The sequence below is a fragment of the Aythya fuligula genome, chromosome 8, assembly GCF_009819795.1.
Source record: "Aythya fuligula isolate bAytFul2 chromosome 8, bAytFul2.pri, whole genome shotgun sequence".
NCBI lineage: Eukaryota > Metazoa > Chordata > Aves > Anseriformes > Anatidae > Aythya > Aythya fuligula.
This window is the reverse complement of record NC_045566.1, coordinates 26,870,523-26,893,682: the sequence shown is the minus strand read 5'-3', so window position 1 is coordinate 26,893,682 and position 23,160 is coordinate 26,870,523. Positions and strand designations below refer to the sequence as shown.

The window sequence follows — 23,160 nt, the reverse complement described above, 5'->3', positions numbered from 1 at the left end:
TATGCTAGTGGAGAAATGGTGCTGGGCAGCTGGCTAAAATGCTCAATCTCACTGACCAGTTGCAGAAGAGAAACATTAACACTTTTTTCCTTCCTACTCTAATATGTCAAGTGGTAGCATATTAAGACTGAAAAACCAAATGTTTTACTGTACTCCAGCAGTTAGAGGCATCAAAATTATTAGACTGACATGAACTGTGAACATTACTTTATCAATGTAATATCAAAGAGAATGAGAGTGTGTATCTGTTAACTATGTATATGTAAATTGAATTAATGTTTCCTGGCAGCCAAAAAACAGCTCTCAAGATTGAAACTTATGTTATGTTAAGCAATGTAGATAAAAGAAAAGATGCAATCTATTTATAGTCTGCTAGATCAGACAACAGCAAAAGTAGATATGTATTTTTACTTAACATACTCATGAATATGTACTGACTTTTTTTTTTTTTTTTAATAAAAATATAAACAGGAACAAAGTTTGTATCTGACGCCCTACATCAACAACCAGTGGGCTCGCGGGGTGCCCCACCACAATCAGCAGTGTACTTTAGAAAATATACAAGGGACATGGTCCCTTCCATGTATTTCCAAAATTAACATTTTACATCCTCTGCTACAGCTTTATCTAATTATAGCCTAAGTTAACTTTAAGACCTCAAAGCCCTCAAGTCACTGCATTCCATTACGGCAGGAAACATATCATAATCTCTTTCACCACGTTAATACACTGCAACTCTAAAGCATGAGTGGTTTTGCTACAGATTGGAAGTGTTTGAGAACCTCAGTGCCCTAACGGCGAGACACCATCTCCTAATTTGCAGCTGAAATTTCTCTATGACCAGTTAACACCCACTTGTTCTTGTGCCAGTGTTGTCCATTAGCACAGATACTCATTTAGGATGGCACAAGGCTATTTCCTTGATGTATTTATAGCCCAGTGATATCCCTTCTTCAGTTTCCTAGACTAAACAGGCCAAATTATCATAGAACACTTTTTAAATAGGCTCTCTACTTCTTTGATCATCCTAATAACCTTTCCTGCATTCATTCTGGGCTCAGCCTCAAAGCTGAGCAGTCAGACCTACACAAGGTTTCTACACAAAGCATAGGTGTGCCTTGTATAGTGATATTGATGCTTTCCTAATTTCGACATTTTTCTGGATAAAACCGCATACTCCTTGTCATTAAGTACTCAGAGGCAATAGGATTCTATGTTTAACAAGGTGCTTTTTTTTTAAGAAGTGGTTGTCATGTCAGCTGCAGTCTAGGTGGCTGCAATAAGCATGTTTTCTATTCAGTATACATTTTCAGAGTTTTCAAGATGTATTTTGGCCCAATGGTTTTTCATGTCAAATTTTAAAAATAAGTTAATGCTTACCTCAGAAATGTACTGAAAATAACTCTTGAATAGTAATCTTTCTTCCTTCCACTTCTCTGTTAATTGTTTTAGGAGGTGCTAGCCAAAATTGTCAAACTGGAGATTTGTTTAGTCTTGAATTAATATAGTCCTTTTCCCAAGGTGCCTACCAGTTACAGTACCCTGAGCCAAGTTCAGAAGTAATTTTAAATACTCACTACTTATGTCAGAACAAAGCTTTTTTATTTTATCTTTCATTCATTGTGGATTTAAGCATGCTTAAGTTTGACAATTTTGTCCACTGCATTTAATATTTTTAATATGAGGAAGTTTTTCCTGTGTCTTGATCTATATTCATCTCAAATATGAGAAAGAAAGAAAAAAAAAAAAAAAGACATGCACTTCTATCAGCGGAAACTGAGCCTCCAGTACCCCTGAAAGGTTTACAACTGCAAATGCTTCAGTTCCATCAGGTCTGCCAACAGCAGTCAGTCTTTGACGTCATGCCATGGTGGTCGGGTCACACTAACCTGCCTGAAACAACCCTCACTTTCATTGCAGATAAACATCTGCTGTTGTCCATGTTACATTGATTAACATGTATGTGCCATTCATTCATATTTCTTTCCATAGTTCATTTTTACTAAGCATGTAATGTGCTATTACTCTGCTGCTGTATACATTTTGTATACATTTCTGTTCTTCCTTAAAAGACTGTGAATGCTTCGGGCACTCCAACCGGTGCAGTTACATCGAGCTGCTCAATACGGTCATTTGCGTGAGCTGTAAGCACAACACTAGAGGTCAGCACTGTGAGTTATGCAGGCTGGGCTACTTCAGAAATGCTTCTGCAGAGCTGGACGATGAAAATGTATGCATAGGTCAGTCCCGGGGTAACTGCGGCTTTTTTTCTGTGCCTTTTAAGCTACCGGCAGCTGCTAGGGACCACTGCTGCTTACTTGCCAGATGAGCCAGAATGAGCTTTTTCAATGGATAAGAACATCTGTGTAGACTTTCCACCTCGTTGCCATATTTGCCATTGTCGCCCCAAGGAAGTATTTTGAATCTGTACACAATGAAGATCCCCCTGGCTGAGAGTCCAGGGAGGACTCTCCCAGGAAGCCCCTGAGAAATTGTCCTGCAGGAGGGAGCTACACCGGGGTTGCACACACGTAAACATGGTTGGGTTGAGTCTTAAATCCCTGTTCCCAGTCTAACTTTTGGAATTATTAGTACACTATTGAATACTGGCATGTAGACCTATCAAAGTTGCCAGGTGTATGCACAGAACATGGGAACTGGTGTTTATTAACTCCTTTTAACGCATTCCAATTCTAAAACTAAATGTAGCATCAAATTCTGCTCTCAGGCACAGGGCTGTAAAATGCAGTCTTAACTCCTCTCTTCCTTATAGAGGAAACTGAAATTTTGCCCATGTGATTAGGAGTTGCATTTGTAAAAGCTGTTTGGCATTATGTAAATTTAGAAGTTGGACTCCTAGATGAAAACAGTGCTTTAAACCTAGCATCCGATATAAATATCCAAAATGCAGAAGTCAAGAAAATATCAGAACATAAAAAATTGAAAAAACGTCACACTAGAAGATGCATCTTATCACCACAGACAGAACACAGCAAAAGGCACAGGGCCCTAGGTGCAGACTGAGGATACTGAATAAAAGGTAGCTTCATACAATGGCCAGTAGTTAACAGGTAGCCATAAAAGGCACTATTCAAACAACTTCATTCTGTAACGTTGCTCATAGACATAAGCATCAGAACACTTCCTTGATTTCCATTGTGATTGCTTTTTCTTTCCAAGAAGGAAAAGAAAAATGAAAGAAAAAAGTAACTAAGATTTTCATGCCAAAACAGACTATAGGTGAATAGATTATACTTTAATTTTTTTTAATAATTAATTCCTGAAATTCAAACCAGAAATTATTTAGTTTGCTATTATTTGTTTCAGTTTACAGCTTGTCAGATTTACATTCTATTTTGTGATAAACACCCAAATCCATCCACGCACTGCATTTTACACGTCCTTCTTTTAACTTTGCTTGGCAACACATTCAGAAAATGCATGATTTCCTTTGACATTAATTAGTCTGAGCTAATATGAACTTTAGTAGGCAAGTCATGATTTCTTATGAGGAGGTTAACCCAATTCAATGTTCTCAGTAAGAAGTACTGTCCCTCATATTTGTTTGATGTAGATGAAGGACATCAATGGTGTGACCGCCAGGGCTATATAATTTCAGCTGTCTAAATAGGCCTAATGAGTGTGATACTAAATTACTCTATTTGGGATTTTTCACCAGCTTCTGCAGTAAATTGTTTTCCCATGTACACTGAAATGCTAAGACAGCATCTGTAGCCATGTCATTAAGACCAGGAAGTTAATAAGCCAGGAGTCAAAAATAAGTAGATTTTTAATTAATATGCAAGTGATACATTTAGAATGTCTTAGTAAAACAACCGTGTACTTCATAATTGCTCAGACACTACAGAAATAAAATAAACTTTCATTTAACAAGAGTCTTCAAAAAAAATAAAAAATAAAAGCACAAAGTGATGGTCCATTTGCAGGCTTTCCCACCTCAGTGTGAGCAGAATTCTCATGGACTCCCATGAGAACCATACTATGTGAGTTGACTATAGGATCAACCTTGTTTTGCTACATATAAGGTAATTTATTTAAATAATATTCTCTTTGGACTGGATTTTGAGGATCACAGTGATCATACCGCATACAAAATCTGTGATATTGCAGCTGATTCACCAACTTAAGACTGAAGACTGAAGACCAGAAGTAACTTTTGTAATACTTCTGGTGTAGAGCCAGTGGAGTGCAGCAGATACCTAAGAACTTCTCAGAGGAAAAAAAAAAAAATAATAATAGCTTGTGCTTAAAGTGCTTTCCTGAACTGGGGCTGCTCAGATTTAATCCTGCAAAGTGTGATGTATTTGCATCTCAGAGAGTAAATGGATTCACCATCCTTCTGGGTCAAGCACAAGGAGTCTTTCTCTATTGGAAACGCTCATTTCTCTTTTTTTCTAAGAGCAGTGTTTTGGATTTTAAGTATGAGTGGAATTTTGGCATTAACATTTTAATAAGCAGATTTCCAGTGACACATGCAAATCTTATTCCCGTATGAAAGTCTTACTTTTCCAGGTTAATTCTTTCCTCTTCAGCCACATACTTAAAGTCAGAAATGTTTGGATAAGCTAGTTTAATGGCAGCAAACAAGGGTTTGTCTCTGATTTAGCAGAACTACTTACACAATCTTAAAAATATATATGGTAAGTATATAGATAACGTGAATCTTAACTAATGAAAATGTTTGATCTTTAAAACTGACAAAGTTACAAAGAATTTAAATATTGAGAGGGTTGTGGTTTTTTTTTATTTTGTTGTTTTTTTTGGAGGGGGTGAGGTTTTTTTTGTTTGTTTGTTTGTTTGTTTTAACAGCGAAGCACAGTGTAACACTCTATACAGAGGACTAAAATCTAATTTCATTATGTATTAAAATTTATTTTGCTTCTAAAGAAATTCATTTCCTAAAATGAATCATCAAAGATTTGTGGATTTGTCAATTGACTGCAAGATTACCTCCAATGGGCAACAGCAATTTCTAAATAAATCGAGGTAGTTTAAAGAAAAAAAAAAAATGCACTTGACATGCTTGCAGTGAAAAAGGATTGAATAGAATTTGAAGAGCATTTTTATTTTTTACAAGCTCTTGACAAAGTCCTAATAATTCTTTCTTCCAGTGAATACACACACTGGCAAGCACGAATAGCATTGAAACCACCAAGTAGACCCAGAGTAATAAATCATTTCTTCCTTTGCTTTATGACATAAACACTGAAATAGTAATTACTGTCTCACCAAACATTACTGTCTCACAAAGCCAACCTTGCAGTCACTTAGGCTTAAGCTTCAGTTATCAACTGTGAGAACTTTTTATAAACTCTAATGGTAACTAATTAAGTGAACCTTAAGGGTTGTCCTGTAGCCACTGTCAACCCAGACTGACTGCGGCAAGCCTGCAAGCTTCAGCCCATATTCCCAACCTTTTTTATTTATTTTCATTGTATTTTGTTACAGCAGCTTTATATCAATACATTGCACCTCAGTGAAAAGATTACTACTACTATCATATTCCCAGCCTTTACAGTTACCAGATTCAGGTCAGGAGGAAAAACTCCTGCCCAGTTAAATCAGCAGAGACTAGTTTTTGCCTACCTTGGAACCTGGTGTGTGGTCTACTTGCTAGGATGATCTGGAAATGTTATTTAATGCCTTGCTGTTGCAAGGCCATTAATGAGAAACACTGTCTCATAACCGCAGTAACATACTGGAATCATAGCTTTTGATCCTTCTGATGTCTTAGGTATTTGACAGGTGTTGGGAAGTGTTCTATAGCCTGTGATAGTGTGTTGGACAATGAGCTTGGATGCTCTGTTGGCTTGTCTAGGTTATATAGCTGTGGTATCAACTGTGCATTGGGAAAGACAGAGGCTAGATTCAGTTACTAAAGGTTACCAGGTCTCTGTAGTGTCCTGGTTTGACCTACCACTTCTACAAAAAGGGTTTTACTTAAAGTATCTATGTTCCCTTAAACAGCACACTAGGGGCCTGGTACTTGCAATGTTTTTAGATGATGGAGTTCATTGGGAAAGTTCTCACTGACTCAGGGTCAGGTCCTTGTTTTGTGACCAATGTCACATCATGCATCTATAGCATTCAATGCCACAGGCCATACATTTCTTCATAAACACTTGTTTAAATCATTGTAGGTCTATTATATCCAATTATTTTTGATGTATAAGAACTGGCTGTTTCTAATGCAATTCCAGACTTTTTGCCTTTCAAGATTTTCTATGAACACTCTAAACAAATCTGACTTCCTGCATTCAGTACGTCTCTCTGCTCTATGCATATTTACATAAACATTTCATATATCCGATTCGCGTCTGAATTGCCAGCTTTTCAAATGGCACACACTGCAGTATAATCATGCTCAATTTTACACAGTCTTTTTGGCATGTCAACGTTCAACTTCATTAATGAATGTTGCTATCTAATTGACTCTATTATTATTGTGGAACTCTGTTTGCCAAAGGTAACTACTCTTCGTCAGCATGCCAAATGTTCAAAGTGTCATCTGTAATTTATGGGTAATAAACACTGACACAACAGATGACAAATGTCTTTCTGATAATGTTTTTTCCTGTTACAGTTTTTCCATTGTATTTTTTGATATTTTACTTCCAAGTTCAACTACATTTTGTCATTTACAATATCACTGAATTTTAACCTAATGCTTAACCTGATGCTACAGAACAATTTCCAAAGGTAGTCAAAGCCGCACCAATTCACAGACACACAAAGCCAGATTCTCAGCAGGTTGCCCAGATCAGGAATTGATTTATTTATCTTTTGCCTTCAACAACAGCAGAGATCAGACGCTGCCAAAATGTAAGCATGTCTGCAGTCTCAGTTGACAGTGGAGTTACTCTGGGTCTACATGGGTCTATATACAAATAAGATATGGCTACTTAAATTAAAAAAATGAATAGGAATGCCAGAAATTAAACTCTGCTTGCTACTGTCTTGTCTTCTTTGTTTAGTTAGCCAAGACTGAACATAAATATTATAATCATGTTAAAGAAAAGGGTTGTAATTGAAGAAGACAACACGTTCCCTTACAGTACCTGTTCTGGGAGGAAATGGGTTACCCCAGTCATTCTTTAATTAGGTCAACACACATGTGGAAATAAGTATCAGGGAAAGAGCCTCATTACATCTTCCATCTGCCCACTGGGAGGTGAGAGAAATGAAAATGGCAACATAAAGTGAGTTCTGATAAGTTTTGATTACTGCTCACCTCAAGTTTATCATTGTGGAATATGTAAAAGGTTTATTAATGTCACTGCTAAATACAATCTCATCAGTTTAATGGCAAATATCCACATAAATGGTTATACTTCTCCTCACTATAAAGGAAGACTATCTTGGAAATAAGTAAAGTGCATTTATATAGCCCTCTAAAGCAATTCAGCACTCAGAAAAATATTGAGTAATATAAATAAGCCTATTTTAATGATGTGAGACATTTCACCCTAATGATGTATTGATATACAAAGCTTTCCTAACATTCACTAAATTGTCAAAAACATTCTTACCAGAAGAGAATCTGGTACAATCACTTATTCTCAAAGAGCACGGTATCTTCTGCCTTCACATCTTTTTGTGTTTACTTTATCTCTTCATATCATAAAACGTCTCTTCCTGAAATGATATATGCAAACAAATAAATGGACTATAGTAATTATATTCGCTACTTTAGATATCATTAATAGACAGTCTTCCTTTACCTTTAACACTGGAAATGCAGCCTTTATTGGTATTAAATGAATTATCACCTTATGTAGACCTGAATCCAGTGTGTGTGTGTGTTGTCTTGTTTCTGCAGACTGTTATTGTAACCCTTTTGGTTCAGTCCATGATCGCTGTAATGACAGAGGATTTTGTGAGTGTAAGGAGGGAACATCAGGGCCTAAATGTGATAAATGTCTGCCGGGATATATCTGGCACAGCTTGGGCTGTCAACGTAAGTAACTCAGAGTTGCCCCTTTCCTGCAGCTTTGCTGCATCTGCGTCTGTATGCTATCATGTGCAGCTACCTAAGGGCAGAAAATGAGCAAAACCTCTCCAAGCCGTAAGAATGCCATACTGCCAATCTTTATGGAGGTTCCCAGATGAGGACAGTAGATTGACTGTTCCATCCATTAATTTTAATGTACTTTCAGTGTCCTCTCTCTTGCTCTTGATAACACCTGCAGGAGCTCCCACTGAAATACATAAATATGCGTGCCTTGCCACATGTGAAGTAGCCTTTGTGTACTAAAACATCAGCATATTAACTCTAACTTGAAAAATCTTACTGAAAGACAGAAGGTAATTTCTCTGCATGTTTCTTTTTTCTATACTAAACTTCAGCCTATTTGAGTAACTGAACTATGCTTTCATACATTAGAACTATGTCTCTGAACAATAAAACTGCAACACACTACCTCATTACTTGTTACAATTAGTGAAAACCAGATAAAAGCTAAAGATAATTTTTTTAAAGTATACTTCTTTAAAAATAGGTGCTGAAATTTGGTATAAATATTATTAGAAGCAGATGTTTCAATGCTTAGTTGTATATTTAGATTATTTTCTGGTTAACAGGTCTTGTAAAAGAGTGGAAATAGCACACCAGTACATATAGGATTAGGCTTTTATTGCCAATTTCTTTTGTAATAGATTCTGATTTATTCTTTATAACTGCTTTGATCACCTACTTGAAGAAATTCTGAAGAGTCCTCTCACATTCTTTAACCTTTTTCTTCCTGCCTCTCTGTATGCTTCCACATAGACGCGTGAAACAGATTCCTCTAACAGCTTGCTTTAGATTTGTAAGGCTGAGAAACACAAGAGGATGTAATTACTGACACCGATTAGCCAAACATAAAATTGACCAGAGAGCCGCGCAAATGCTCTAAATGCTCTAAAACAAATGTAAATTTTAAAACATAAGTTAAAGAAACAATAAAGATGGAGATTACCCCTTCCTCTCTAAACAATGAATAGTCTGAAATAGAAAACCTGGGCTTGTGACAGTTCAGTAAACATCTGAAAACCAACAAATGCAGAATTTCAAGAAAGACTGTAATAATTAATCAATTATCATTAAACTCCTACATGAATAGAAAGGAAGGTTGCATTGGCAAGGCAGCTAAATGTTACCTGAGAAAATTGGACTCTCTCTGCCTCTGCCAGAAAGCTCCTGTCTGTATTTGGGCAGGTTGTTTAAACCGCATTTTTTGTGTGTGGTTGCTAACTTCATTCCCATTTGCTGGGTGCCTGCCCTTGAGTTGTGTTTCACAAAACACAGAGCACATACAGTTCCAACAGAAAGCAGGTGAAGTACTTTTCAAACCTCCAAGTCCTCTATCAAGTCCTCTGTATTTTGAAAAATCAGACCCTATATATCCCCAAAACAGCATCTGAAATTACAGAATCTTGCTTTGCCTGTGCACCCCTTATGTAGGAGGAGATTGTCACCTCCCCTGCACCTTACCCTAGGTACCAGCAAAATAAGCATTAGAATTTGCGAAACATCGAGATCGGGTAGTAACAGGAAGGAAAAAGAAAAAACAAAAAACTGAAAAGAAGGGAATCAACATGATTCTCTGCAGCAGAATTTGAATAAAACATAGCAAACATTTATGTCTGCATCATGAGTTTAAATAAAATATTAAGTAGCTGAGATATTGAACAGGCCTGGAGATCCGTGGAGTGAATTGTACGGTCATAAAATATTATATACACACACACACCAGGTTGTTAAATCTGTAAAAGTAAGTAATTACTTAACTGTTTCCTGTCTTCTCAGGTTTGGATGTTATAAGCTCAATAATGTTTTTCTAATTAGGATTTTTTGAGCCCAACATATAAAAAGCCTGATTTTAGCTGAATCAGTGTATTTGAAAAACCTTTAGACGGTTCCTGGAAATGCAAGCTAGTGCCTTTTTATTTGCTGACAAAACTAATTAAGTGTCCCTGTGTTGTTATTTTATGAACAAATCTCGATGTGATTGTGTAACTGTCAGATATTCTCCAAGTTCCATCAAATTATCTGATCAAATTCAGAAGAAAAACAACAAGATGCAGTTGTCAGTTCTATGGAACAGACCCCAAATTGCCGTGTTTTACCAAGCACACACAGATTTAAATCTTGCTTCAAGTCTTCCCATGGAGGAATGGTATTCCAATTCATTTAATTTTGTAGCACAGCAATTTTACCTCTGTTATCTTTTCGTTGAAATCTAAACAAATGACTGGACAAACAAGCAAACCCTGATATATACAGGAAAAAATAAGAATTTATTCTTCTGCCTTAGCAAAGCACAAAAAGATTATTTGTCTGGACATGTAGTGTATGGTTGTGATTTGTTTCCCTTGAGCTTGCGCTGTCCAGAAATATATATATGCAAAGACGGATTCTCACAAAGCACATCAGTGTGTGGTTGTTTACTTGGTGCCATACAAAGCCTATCGGCATTATTAAGAAAATCTATTTTTATGGAGCTTTGTTGCTAAACGTCATTGACCTAGGGCAACCAGAAGCTTGACCTATAAATAAGTAAGTTAAATCTATACCATAGCTAGTTTAATTACTTGTATGATTGCATTAGTAAATGGAGTGGCTTAGTTTACAGTATTACTAATCCCATTTGGGAAAAACAATGCTGGAAGTCCAGTTGTGTTCGAAGGCTCACAATATATCATTTGATAAATTACTGTTCAAAGTCTACCTTGTACCACACTTGGGCGAAAGAGACAGAAGCTATTATCCTCAGAAGTATTCATTTAGGTACTGCACTCGTACTGATTTCATCTAAAACCTTTGAGGATCTAGGCAGAGCGCTCATCACTTGCGTCTCTGTGCATTCAGAGGTCAGATGCAATTTTAGACTTCGCCTCCCAGATAAAAAGCACCATGATAACAGCTGTTATCTTACTGAATTCAGGGTTTGTGCTGCACAGACATAGTGGTCAGCAGGGTCTGGTTGGTACAGGAAGGTTTGCTGCCCTCAGGAAAAAGAGGCAGAATGGATGCAACTGTGCCTCTAAGCCCTCCCCTGGACCCATCCACACCGCAGGCACCGAGCACGCAGGGGAAGCAGCTGGGGTTTAGCTCTCCACCTCCCTTCCAGACACCCACAATGGTTTTCTCACCAGCACACATACAGAGATCAAAGCATAAGGAGCGTATTAGGAACTGAGCAGTCTGGTTCTGAAACTCTTTCAGAATTCCAGAAACAGGAGGAACTCCATAGCTGTATTTAATTTTTCTACGCTATAGTAATTAAACGATTTCCTTTAGAAATGAATGTAGAAACAGAAAACACAGCTCCAAACCCAAGAAGAGACTTAACCAGCAACTACAGCTGTTCTGGGCCAGTCCTGAACTGAACACAGTGCTCTGTGATAAGGGGCACCTGTTTAAAAAAAAAAAAAAAAAGTAGAAACATTTACACATAAGAACTGCCTGAGTTTGAAAAATGAAGATAAAATATTATGCAAGAGCGTTCATTCAATTTTCTAAGCGTACAAGTCAAAGTATTGGATCTTTCATATTTCTTGTCCATGATATTTCTGGTGACTGAACTCTGCTCTATACATGCAGGAGTGTTTGAAAATAACACCTTTTAATTTCACTTGCACAACAGTTGATTCCAAAAACAGCCACATATTTACCCAATCTGACAAAGAGCAAGTGCCACTCTTGCCAAACTCAGCTTAGCAGCATGGCTCTAATTTTCATTATGCATGATTATCCACCGGGGAAAAGAGTGAGGGAAAGTCCAATGACTCACTAGCTCCCTTCATATTGTTAATGAGCAAATACAGAGCTTGAACCTTCAGTCCTGCAGCCCCACAAAGCCTAGGCTGAGAACAAGAGTTACCAACAGTAGCTTGCACCCCAGTTAAATTCAGCACGTTATTTCCTGTGAATCATTGTTTTAAATCATCTTGTTTCAATGGTGTAAATGTTAAACAATTAGCAAGTAAGTTTTCAGTCAGATGCCTTATGTCAAGCTCTGAATAGTTTCTTTTATTTTACCCTCTTTTTTTTTTTCCTTTTTTTTTGTTATTATTATTAAAGCAGGCAGAGGATTACAATTACACTCTTATCTTCAATGCTCAAGCTGCACTCAGTGCTTGTATCTGGACTGAACTTTTATCGCTCTGCAGCCTGTTAGATAGCTCATATTCTGTTACAGTGTGCATTTGACTTATATGATTAAATACATTTTTTCTGCATTTTGTGATGTTACAAATGTGAGAACCCAAGGCATTTGATCAAAATCATGCAGATTGAATTTCCAAAGAAAATCAAACCTGAAATTGTGATCCTGCAAATTACAGTAACATTTGCTTGTGGAAGTTTGCATTCACAGTTCAGCAAGAAAAGATGCATTACCTTCCATTTCTTAAAATGCATCATATTCTTCTTTCTAGATAGATGAAGTATGTAAATGTGATGTTCTCTTCCCATTCTCTCTCCCCTGGAAGCTTAGTGAGCTTTTATACTTGTTTGTATGCAGGTGCAGCTGTCCTTCGATTCCTACACATTGAATTTGCGTGTGGGGAACTATATTCTGTAAAAAGAAACAAATTCAAAAACAGAAAGCCCTGCTTTCCAGTTCACCTTTGCAACCACCTGTGCATGGGGCCACAGACAATCCATTTATACCTTTTTCCATCCTTTTACCAGTGGCCAGGCCACGAAAGGGATCTCCCCTCTGCACAGGTGCAGTATAGACTTCTACTTCTGGTCTGTTTTGGTGCCAGGACTGGTGCTAGCAAGTGCACTGCCACCCTTGGTGCCAGAGGGAAATAAAATAAAACAGAAAGAATTTATTGAAAAATATGAAGTTCTGATGGGGTTGAACATGGCAGTCCCTAAGGAACAATTTGCCCTTGGACTCGACACATAAAATGCTGCTTTCCCAATACCTGTTTTACATGATTGTTATGCAGACTAAAGAAATTGTGTGTGTATAGGGATTTGGATGTCAGAGGAACAGACTCTGCTTCAAACTACTCCCAATTTAAATGCAGAATAATTCTCCTTAAACCAATTCAGAATCCCTCTGCTTCAGCTCAAGGCAAAGTACAGCTCATGGGTGTAAGGACGAGCAAGGCAAAATTACAAATAAAATTACAGTGTTATCAAGCCTGATTCTCAGATGATTCAAAACACCGATTCCATTACCCTCAGTGGAAGCACGCTGACTTACCATACACGTAACACCATACTGAGAGCCTGAGCCTTTTAAACCTGTGGAAACAATGTGTTAATAAGCACATCCACATTAATTCCAAAGCACACGGCCCACAGAACAACCATACAGATCAACCAATACATAGAAACCAATACATAGGAAATGTTTTTACTATCCAAGTATGAATATCATGGCATTATATTTTTTTTAATGACATACTGGACTTGGAGAAAAAGGCTGATATCTCCCTGCAGAAAGGATATTTAAAAATAAATAAATGCCACACCACAAATACTGTATTTAACAAAAAGAATTAAATGAAACACCTTTCCTCTGTGAAGAGCATAGAGAAGAAAATAAAAGCATGGGATGCTGTCTACATATAGGTATTTTAGAGATCTACAGAGTTACCATAAAATGGCTAGACTGGGGATCAAGCCTCAAGCTGCTTTTAGTACTGCTGCTTCAAAACCTGTCAAATGTTGTGAAAAAAGAGCAGCCTACAAAGGGAATAGACTAGAGTGACACCAGGAGTGCTCAAGCAGGCTATCTCAGTGCCTCTGAGCTGGAAGGAAGGCTTCTACAAAAAGGATTGTGAGCTACGTAACACCTGTGTGTGGGGAAGCCCCTAGGGATAGAGGATCATAAAACAAACAGAGAATGAGGCATAGGGTAGGGGGTTTGCTAGCCTAAGTTAGCATCTTATTAAGAGGCACTAGGTTCCTAACAGACTCCAGCTCTTCAATTCAGGAGATTTATTCTGATAACCTGGTGATCAGATTTGCTTTCTCCAACGTGAAAATGAATTGTTCAGAAGCAACACTGACACACGTAACCCTTAAAAGAACAATTCTTCCCCAGCAAGGTAAAGGCTTGGACTGGAGCAAAGAGGTTGTTCTCCTGGTGATCTTGCCAAGGTATCAGCTTCAAAGGTGCTATTCCACAGCTGCCTAAATTACTTTAATTGCAGGTGCTGCAATCCCCCATCTCCCAGTTACCAGCTATTTAATCCCACATCCCCAGTAACATCTCAGGCACTTGTTGGACCCATCCCTGAACCACCTCAGAACTAACTCAGCAGGACACTAAACAGACAAGAAAATTTTCCTCTGTGACACGACAGCCAAGAGTTGAACAAGCAGGAGCACCCAGGGAGGGCATCGGCCCCTGGGCTGGGGCATGATGTGATCCTGCAGCCAGGTGGGGCTGCACTAGGCAGCCCTGCAGTACAGCACATGCTGGGGAAATGGGGGATCAGCATCCCCTCGTTCCCTCATTAGATCATTCACGTTATACTCTAGCAAGCTGTTGGCATTTGTACCAGACAAAGCTACACAATTTAAAGAACAAGCAGGTGGATAATTAGGTAAATTTAAAAACAAATCAAAACTGTTCTGTACTCCTCCCAGAAAAACACCTAACCTATAGAATAACACAAACCTCTAAGATCTGCTTGTACTGAGGTGGTATAGTAACTTTTTACAGACTGAAAAACTGTTTTTCTATGTGTAGAGCCAAAATGAACAATAGTGATAGACATGATCAGAGCCCAGTTCGCAACAGTAAGAGGGAATATGATTTGCAGATACTTCAGTGTTTTTGGTGCCATGTCACGGGAGCATTCTGAATAACTAAATACTAGGAAATTCATAAAAAGTTAAACAAGTAGCATTATTTGTTTTCTTTAGTCAGATTATTTTAAAATGGTTAATATTTGATAGCGCAATGATAAATATTTTAATACAGTATATTGCACTCAGTTAGGAGTAGATCAAAAATATACAAAGTAAGCTCCATGAGATAAACTTTTATTAGGAACGTGAAATAGAACATAAAGCTTGATAGCAATTACTGTTTAATCTATTCACGTTTGGAAACGTATTGAAGAGGAAATTTATAAAGCAGTTAATTGTTATGAATTATTAAGTGTTCATTTGAACAGTGATGCGCAGGACTACTTCTCCTCTGAAAATGTCATGCTTTCCTTTCAAGCCTGCCCTGTGGCCATAACTATAATTGGCCTGCTCACTACCTTTTTATGAGGGCTGAAATAAAAAGATCTATACCACCACAGACACACCCAGATGGGACATTTTTATAAAGGGGCCTTAAAAGGATCATTTAGGAGTACATAAAACAATCTCTATTCTACTTGACTGGAGATAAAAACTACTGACCTGATGCAATTAAAGATAGTCGACACTTGCTATCTTGCCATCAATGTAACTGATAGCAATGCTGACAACAGCACATGCTAATTATTAAGGCTTCAGGATTTAGAAGCTTTAACTTCCTTTACATGTGTCCAATTACAACTCCTCCAAGAGATCTTTCTGTTCAAGCTGATAGCAATATGAAAATCATATTCAGTTCAGTTTAGTTCAAATCAAAGTTCAGCTGATAGGTGTGAACCTGCAAGGTACTGACTGCCTTCCACAACAGGAGCTAGCCTCCCACGGTGCTATTTTGCTATTAAAGGTAAATAAAAATAAATAAATCTTGCCTAGCTTCCACCTTCAGTGGATTTCAGAGTTCTTCGAGGTACAGGGGGCACATCTGATGTTAAGGTGCATTTCTGCCCTGCATTTTAATATGCTGAAAGGATTTAATCCTAAAGTAATCAGCAATTTCTGTCTTCAGGTTTCATAGAATCATAGAATATCCTGAGTTGGAAGGGACCCAACAAGGATCATCAAGTCCAACTCCTAGGTTTGTATTTCTACAGAGCTGAGTACTGTAGTATCTACCAGCTGATGACATGCGTTTAATGACGTAGTGCAACTATTTGAGGTACTTTCCAAAAGATTTTGGCTTTTGTCATTGGCAATATTTTTAACGAGTAATCTACAGAGGTGAACAAAACTCTCATCAGACAACATTTTAAAGAAATTTAGTTGAGCTAAGAGTTTAGTACCAACAGGTTGAGTAATTCAGCAATGAATTTCTGAAAATAATCAGGACCTTTCAAGATGTGAGCTTTTAACACTTAACAGAAGTGCTTTTTTAAAAATATATATATATATTATTCCCACTTCAATTTATTCTCACTTCACTCTATTGTTTTCTGAGCATTTTACCTTATCTATGGTAAAGCTGGTCTTTAAAACCTCTCACTCCTGTGAGTCATGTGTTTATCTTCATGTTTGCATGCTTATAGCCACTAGAACACCTTACAGTAGAAACCTGAGGAAGTCTGCACCAAAGTCTGCACAGGGATCAATTTAATCCAGTTTTCTCTATTTGACAGTAGTATTGAGTGGTATTTCATTCACCACAAGTATTCAAACTCTAGAAAGCTACTGCTTAGGTACTTTCTTAGCCAAAGAATTCATCAATATCTTCATACTTAGTTGGTCTCAATATGACTTTTATCCACTGATCTGTCTAATCACTCCTGGAGACATTCATTCATTCCAAACATCCTGTTTGGATAACAAAATTCACTGTTCCATTATACAAAATAGCCATTAAATTCACCGTTTCATTATACCAAGTGTCTTTGTTTTAACTGGCTGACTGACAATTTCATTTGGTATTTCCTAGTTCTTGGACAGAAGAGGTAACAAGAATAAATGAATGATCATGTCTAGTTCACCTTTGCCATAGCATTTATGATTTTATAAACGTCTGTCGCATTTTCCTTCAATCTATCTTCCCTTTTTTATGCTGAGGAATACTAATCTGTTTAATCCCCCCTTTACCTGCAACAGTTTATACCTATGATCAGACTTCACCCTACCGTTTTTGGTAGCAGTATATACTTTCTCAATATGCAGGACTTCAAACTTAAAGAGATCGGTACATCATGAACTCATATGGTGGCATTGTGGTGTTTTCTGTTTCATTCTTTTTTCCTGTCCTAAAAATTTCAAGATTCTATTCGCATTTTGACTGATACAGAGCATTAAGTCAAAATTGTCAGTAAATTACACAGAACTACTCTTAAAGTCTCTTTCTTAAATGGTAAAAAGCCAAATATCTATAGAGATAGAGGATTTTGCTATACCTTACTTGTCAAAAAACAATTTCATCTACTGTTTTATTGTACTATCACCCAGCGTTTTAGAAATTCTTCTTAAGATCGTTACAGCCCCAATACTTTTGTAATATGAACAAACTTTATTGTGTTACTTTTCACTCACTTTTCTAGTGCAGTTCTGCATGTGTAATTCCTGATGTGATTCTTACAGGACTAAGTAGTAGTCTCTTTTCAGTTGAAATAATTGACATTTATTCTTACCCTTTTTCCCATTATTTAATCCATGCATGACAGCCTGGTTTCTTTGAAAAATGTTACTGAGGGATCTCATGAAATGCTTTTGGAGATTCATGTTATCAACTTGATCACCTGTGTCCACATACTGCTTACCAATTCCTTCAAAAAGTTATCTACTAGATCTGTAAGCAATTATTTCCTATGATTTCCCTCTACCAAAAAAAAAAAAAAAATTGCTCTTCCCTGCTTATCATGCTTACTCATCTATTTGCTAATTCTGTTCTTCATTACAGTTCCCATCAATTCGCTTGCTGCAGAAGTACTTCCTAGTCTGTAGTTCCTCTAACTCTCCTTGGGGCTCTTTCTAAAAATCCTGTCTGTAAAAGTCCCTTCTTATAGTTAAGGAAGCCAATCTTGGCAATTAAATTAGTAAAACCACAGGTAAGAGAAATTTGTTTCCTTTTTGTTTTAAATTGGATCAATATTACTTGTTTCCTGTCATCTGATAGGACACACTGTTCTCCATTTTTTAAGAATGGTTTGTATGTACTTTGAGGTGCCTCCAGAGTTTGCTCCCATCAAGAGAGGCAGTGACATAGTAACTTCCTGAAGCTCTTCCACATACTGAATACTTGACGGACTTTTTTTTCCATGAATGTATCGTTTACCATTCACTTGTTATAGAGACTTCCTGGGAAGCTTCTACTTCTGCTGTGTTTCAAAAATAATAATGATAAAAAAGAACTACTAATTTTGTGAATTTAATGCATCACTTTAAATTATTTCTGGACTTCCTTTCTACCTTAACATGTTCTTAGAGCTGAAGTACTAGTGTTGATACTCTTTTCTTTTTTCCTTCATTTCATTATAATTTCAGAATTGTTATTCTTTCTTTACTGTTTGTAAATAAATCTCTTTATAAAAAGTTTTCATTTACTCTGCTGCTAACAAGGCAATTTTTATAACTATACTTTTCAATAGTGGTCTTGGTTTTGATACTCACTTTATGCTGCATCTATAATATGACCGATTCACCAAATCATCTGCAAGCATTATGCCCCTTTAGCTTCTCCTAGCATTTATTTCTTATAAGTGCATGCATGATGATATCCTCTTAACCTGGATCTTTACCCTTGAGACATGTAACCTTGCAGTGACTTCATATTCACCTTCAAGTTAAACGTGCAAGTAAATATTTTGACAGGGAACATGAGAATGATAAAATTAGAAACAAAAGCTTGGTCTCATAAACATCCTTCCAGCTTTTTAGTCAGAACTCTTTAGTCAGAACTTCTTAGACTATTCCTCTTTACTGCAGATGATTTAGTCAAGCTGTTCATATGAGTAAGAACTTTGAAAGTGAATAAAGTTTTGCAGGATTTAGCCAATATGTATTTAGACGGGGCTGATAGCCCCTACACAAGTCCTCTGATGTTCTGTAAAATGTTAATGGTATTATTCCTTTCAATCTCTTTCATCACTGCAATTTTGAGGCACGATTTTGTTGATTTCAAACTGCTCTTCTCTCACATTGGACTACATTTAATGGCAAAATCATTTAAAAAGACTTTTAATGGGAGCAGAGTCAAGCCCATTGTAATTATGTTGGCTTCTAAAGAGAATAATTAAATCATTAATAAAACTTTTACCTATAATCATCAGGTGAGAAGAGAAAGCTGTGACAGTGCTAGAAGTTTAAAGATTTCTACAGAGAATAGGAATGAGTATGATCATAATTCAGATGTTGGTAATTAACGTATGTAGAAAGTCTATCAACTTGGCAAATTACATTAAAGGGGCCATGTTCATCAACATAGCTTATTACAATTTACAGTTCAGGCATATGATTATTAAAGCATTACACCCAAAACTATTTTGTGTTTTTTTTACAACTGCAGCTTGAACAAGTACTTCTTTATATGCTATTTTCTTCCTTTTTTTTTTTTTTTTCTTTTTAATGACTATGCCTTTTTGTTCAGATAGAAGTGGAAAGCTACGTAAAAACAACTGCGCTGATGTCACTGGCTGAATCTAAAGACAATATTTTGATTTGTTCTTGTCTTTGCCTATTACTTCACCCATTCCATTCCCTCCTAGAGTTAGTGGAGTAACTTTGCAAATCTTTCATGCTTTTCAGACATACACAGATGGCATGTGTTTTCCAGATGTAGAAAAAGTTTAAAAATCGTCTGCTGATAAACCAAAATATTGCTCCAGCTTATGGAGCTAGGGGTGGAGCTGTGTACTGAGTATCTCTGAACTGCTGAACAGAAAGCCATCATTATCTTTCTAGGACTCTTAGCTGCTAGCCTCATTTCTTACAGTATTTCATACTTAAATTTAAAGGCTTTTCCAATGGACCCAAAAATCTATTCTTGCACTTCAAAACTGCTAGGCCACTTTTACCCATATACACTAACCATTTTCAGCTCCCATACACGCTGACAGGCGTGGGAGCAACCCACATCTCCAGTATTCTCTGTACAGAAATAGCTGCCCATTGCAGACAATTCAGCTGGGTGTTCTGTTAATGAAATGCTTCACCATTGATCTCTGAATATTATAAATACTTTAAATGGGAAATGAACTTTCCTTTAAAGCGAGAATATCTTGAAATAGGACTCCTACTTTGAGGAGCTGAAAATTTCATTTCCAAGGAGAGTAAAGAGTTTCACCACATGTAGCTCTTTCTTTAAAGAACTGAAGCTGCATTTTGATAGTGAGGCAATAAGCACTGACTAGAATCCAGAGAGAACAAGTTACTCTCACAAGGTTCAGAAAACTGGCTTACTTCCTACTGATTTCAAGAACAGGAAAATCCCACAATAAGATTTAAACTGGAGGCATTAGTGCAAGGAAATTCATAATGAGGGCAAACATAGCATCCTTAAATCAGCCCCATTGTGTCGACATTATGCAGCAAACTGCAGCTCTCTGCAAAAAGACTTTCAGTTCTCAGAAAAAAAATCATTCCATGTATCTTTACAGACAGATTACAAAATTGTATTGCAATGGAAATGTCTTTAAAAAGAGCCAGGTGTTTTGAAATGACTAACATGACATACGCACACATGCCAGTTGGTACACTGGGTAGACATCATGAAACACAGGCATGTACACAGCATATCTGCAAGGGTCTGGAAATTTGGATCCAGATTTACACCACCTATCAGAGTAAAGCCATACAGTGCTATAATTTTTGTGCAATGACCTGCTAGTTCATGCAAAACCCTTACTGATTTAAAACACAAATTAAAAGATGCTTAGAGAAGCGTCCTCTGTTTTTATCTTTTCTTTTATTCAGTGGCACTATGACGACTTAACGATGCTGCAGCCCACGCCTGCTCTGCAGTATTAGAAGACCTTGACTGTGTTGCAGATAGAAAACACTAAGCCAGCCAAGATGTGTTGTGCACCTCCCTCACCTTCTCCCACCCATCCTGGCTTTGGCCCAAATACCTCTCTTTCAGTTCCAGCCTCTTCCTTTCAGCATCTTTCTTTGAGTCTAGCAGATACTCATTCCATAGCTTTCTTGCAGTCTTCAGAAAGCCATCATCCCACTCAGATCTGCCATGTTACCACTTAAAAAATGCTGTCTCACACAAGCAACATAAAACCTCTGCATTTCACACTCCACTCATGCTCTTACTTCACTGTGCCTGTCTTTCAAACCTGATCAGGAAACTGTGCTGGAGTCTCTCCTGCCCCAAGACCATGTATCTATGCAAAGGTTGGCCTTACCTGTGACATGATGGCTAGCTGTGTTTGCCACGTGCCTCCATGGAGGAGGAGGAAACTCAGTGTTTAGCCTCAGTGTTTGATCCTTCATAAGAGTCCCGGCATAGAGCAGTCCTACAAAAAGTCATCCTACCTGGAATTAGAGCCTTTTCTCATCTTCCAACATCTTGTGTATGCATGCATCCATCACCTGGGACTCTACAAAGGCATGCCGTAAGCGCTGGTTCTCACCATAAGAGGGGGGTGTAATACAGTTCTGGAGGAGATCTGTGAGCAGAGGAGGCAGATTTCCATTGCAGTCCTTGCCAAATCTGCTGAAAGAGAAGGATGAACGTGATAGGAGCTATGGGCATTCAGCTTCTGTAAGGTAGGGGCACACATGAAAGGATGGCTTGGGACACAGTACAAGACTGGACTGGAGGAGACAAGCTTGTCAGGAAATACAGCTTCATTATCCAAATAGTATTTAGCAGAACTCTTCTCTAAAAATCCCTCAAGGAAAAATACTAAAACTCTTTTAAATAATCTACATTTTAGAAGTACATTTTCATTGTGTGTAACTCTTCCTTAAGGTGAGTGTATGAGTTAGAAACATTATATACGCAGCATGAGAAAGAAGACTGGCTGTTCAGTCTCACACATGAGTGGAGGACTTGTTGAGTAAAGCATTAATTCTTTTCAACATGAAGCTTGAATGTATTGATACAATATATGCATCAAAATATATAACACTGATTATAAAGCAACATATTTTACCTGTGTCCAGAATAATGGAGTCTCCTATTATTTTTCTATTCTAGCCTAATAAACTAAATAATAGCACAATAAACTAGCACATTCTAGCCCAATAAACTAAAAATTGGATAAAATTTTAAATACAATAAAGCAATTGCTTCTAAGTGAAATCATACATTGCAGTTCTCTGTTCCTTGAGGATCTCAGGTTACTTCAGTCTTTGCTAATAATTAAATTCTAACACATTTGTGCATCAGAAGTTATGCAAGAACTTTCCCCTCTGTTAAGCACAGATGGAAAGAGCTTTTACTCTTAGAGGATTTTAACTATAAACTTTTTTGTGTGTGAATTATCTTAACATTTTGTCATAGTAAGCACTATCAATACATATGTTTAAACACACTATCTTTAGTTCATTTGAGTGTATAATGAACTTTTCTGACATTAACTAAATATATATGCATTGAGTGCTCTCTTTCCAAGTCTAAGCCACACCTGTTGTTACTCAGATGTTTTCTAAACTGTAGTGAAATTCTGTAGTTGATAAAAATGAGATTAGTGCCATTGTTTTAATTTTGTAATAACTTATTAATAATAGCCTGCATAATAATATTGTGGAAAATATATAGATCCGCCTGTCTGTCATATCAATCTGTCAAAACAAACTGTGCATTTTTAACTGTGTAGTTACCAAAACATCACTTTTGGAAAGACAAATAAATAACAGGAGCCTTTGAAATTTTAAGAGGCGGTATAATCAAAGACAGTTATTTCGTAGTGTGCTTTAGTACAGGAGTCCTTTGGACTTCACATTGAATGATGTGATAATGTAAGTCAGTTAGAAAAAATAAAAGGTGTTTTCAGCAACACTAGCTGAGTTGATCACATTGTTTACACCTGCACAGCATATTGCAGAAAGACTCGTGCACCTGAAAGGACTGTCTTAGAATGAAAATGTCTATTATCCATGCTTTCCCATCTAGTGGCTGCTCTGTCATGAAGATAAATGCATACTGATACCTAGAGCAAGTCCGTGTGTAACAATAAATACTGTTGATGAAAACTATCATGAAACAGCTAATAGTTTTAATTATTTGATGCATTAATATACTAGTTCTCATTTTTGCTGAGTGCTACATGCCATCTGTTTAAGCCAGTGAAAAGAGTAGGAAAGTAAATCATTACACCAATTAAAATCCCACCTACAGGAGAGGATATTATCATCCAGTATATTTCAGAAGGACACACGACGTAAGAATCTTC

At 37.1% G+C, this 23,160-nt stretch overlaps 1 protein-coding gene across 7 annotated transcripts in view; it reads left to right on the top strand.

Annotated features, from left to right (window-relative positions):
- The window catches only part of NTNG1 (netrin G1), a 157,470-nt gene that overhangs the window by 120,726 nt on the left and 13,584 nt on the right, over nt 1-23,160 (top strand). For 4 of the 7 annotated variants that reach the window (XM_032191826.1, XM_032191828.1, XM_032191827.1 and 1 more), the window contains one exon: nt 7,841-7,978. The exons of 2 other annotated variants lie outside the window; for them this stretch is intronic. In XM_032191826.1, coding sequence (XP_032047717.1) covers nt 7,841-7,978 — 138 coding nt within the window. Of the gene's footprint in view, nt 1-2,072; nt 2,241-7,840; nt 7,979-23,160 lie in introns of all 7 variants that reach the window. One more of the 7 variants, XM_032191832.1, reaches the window with a different exon arrangement.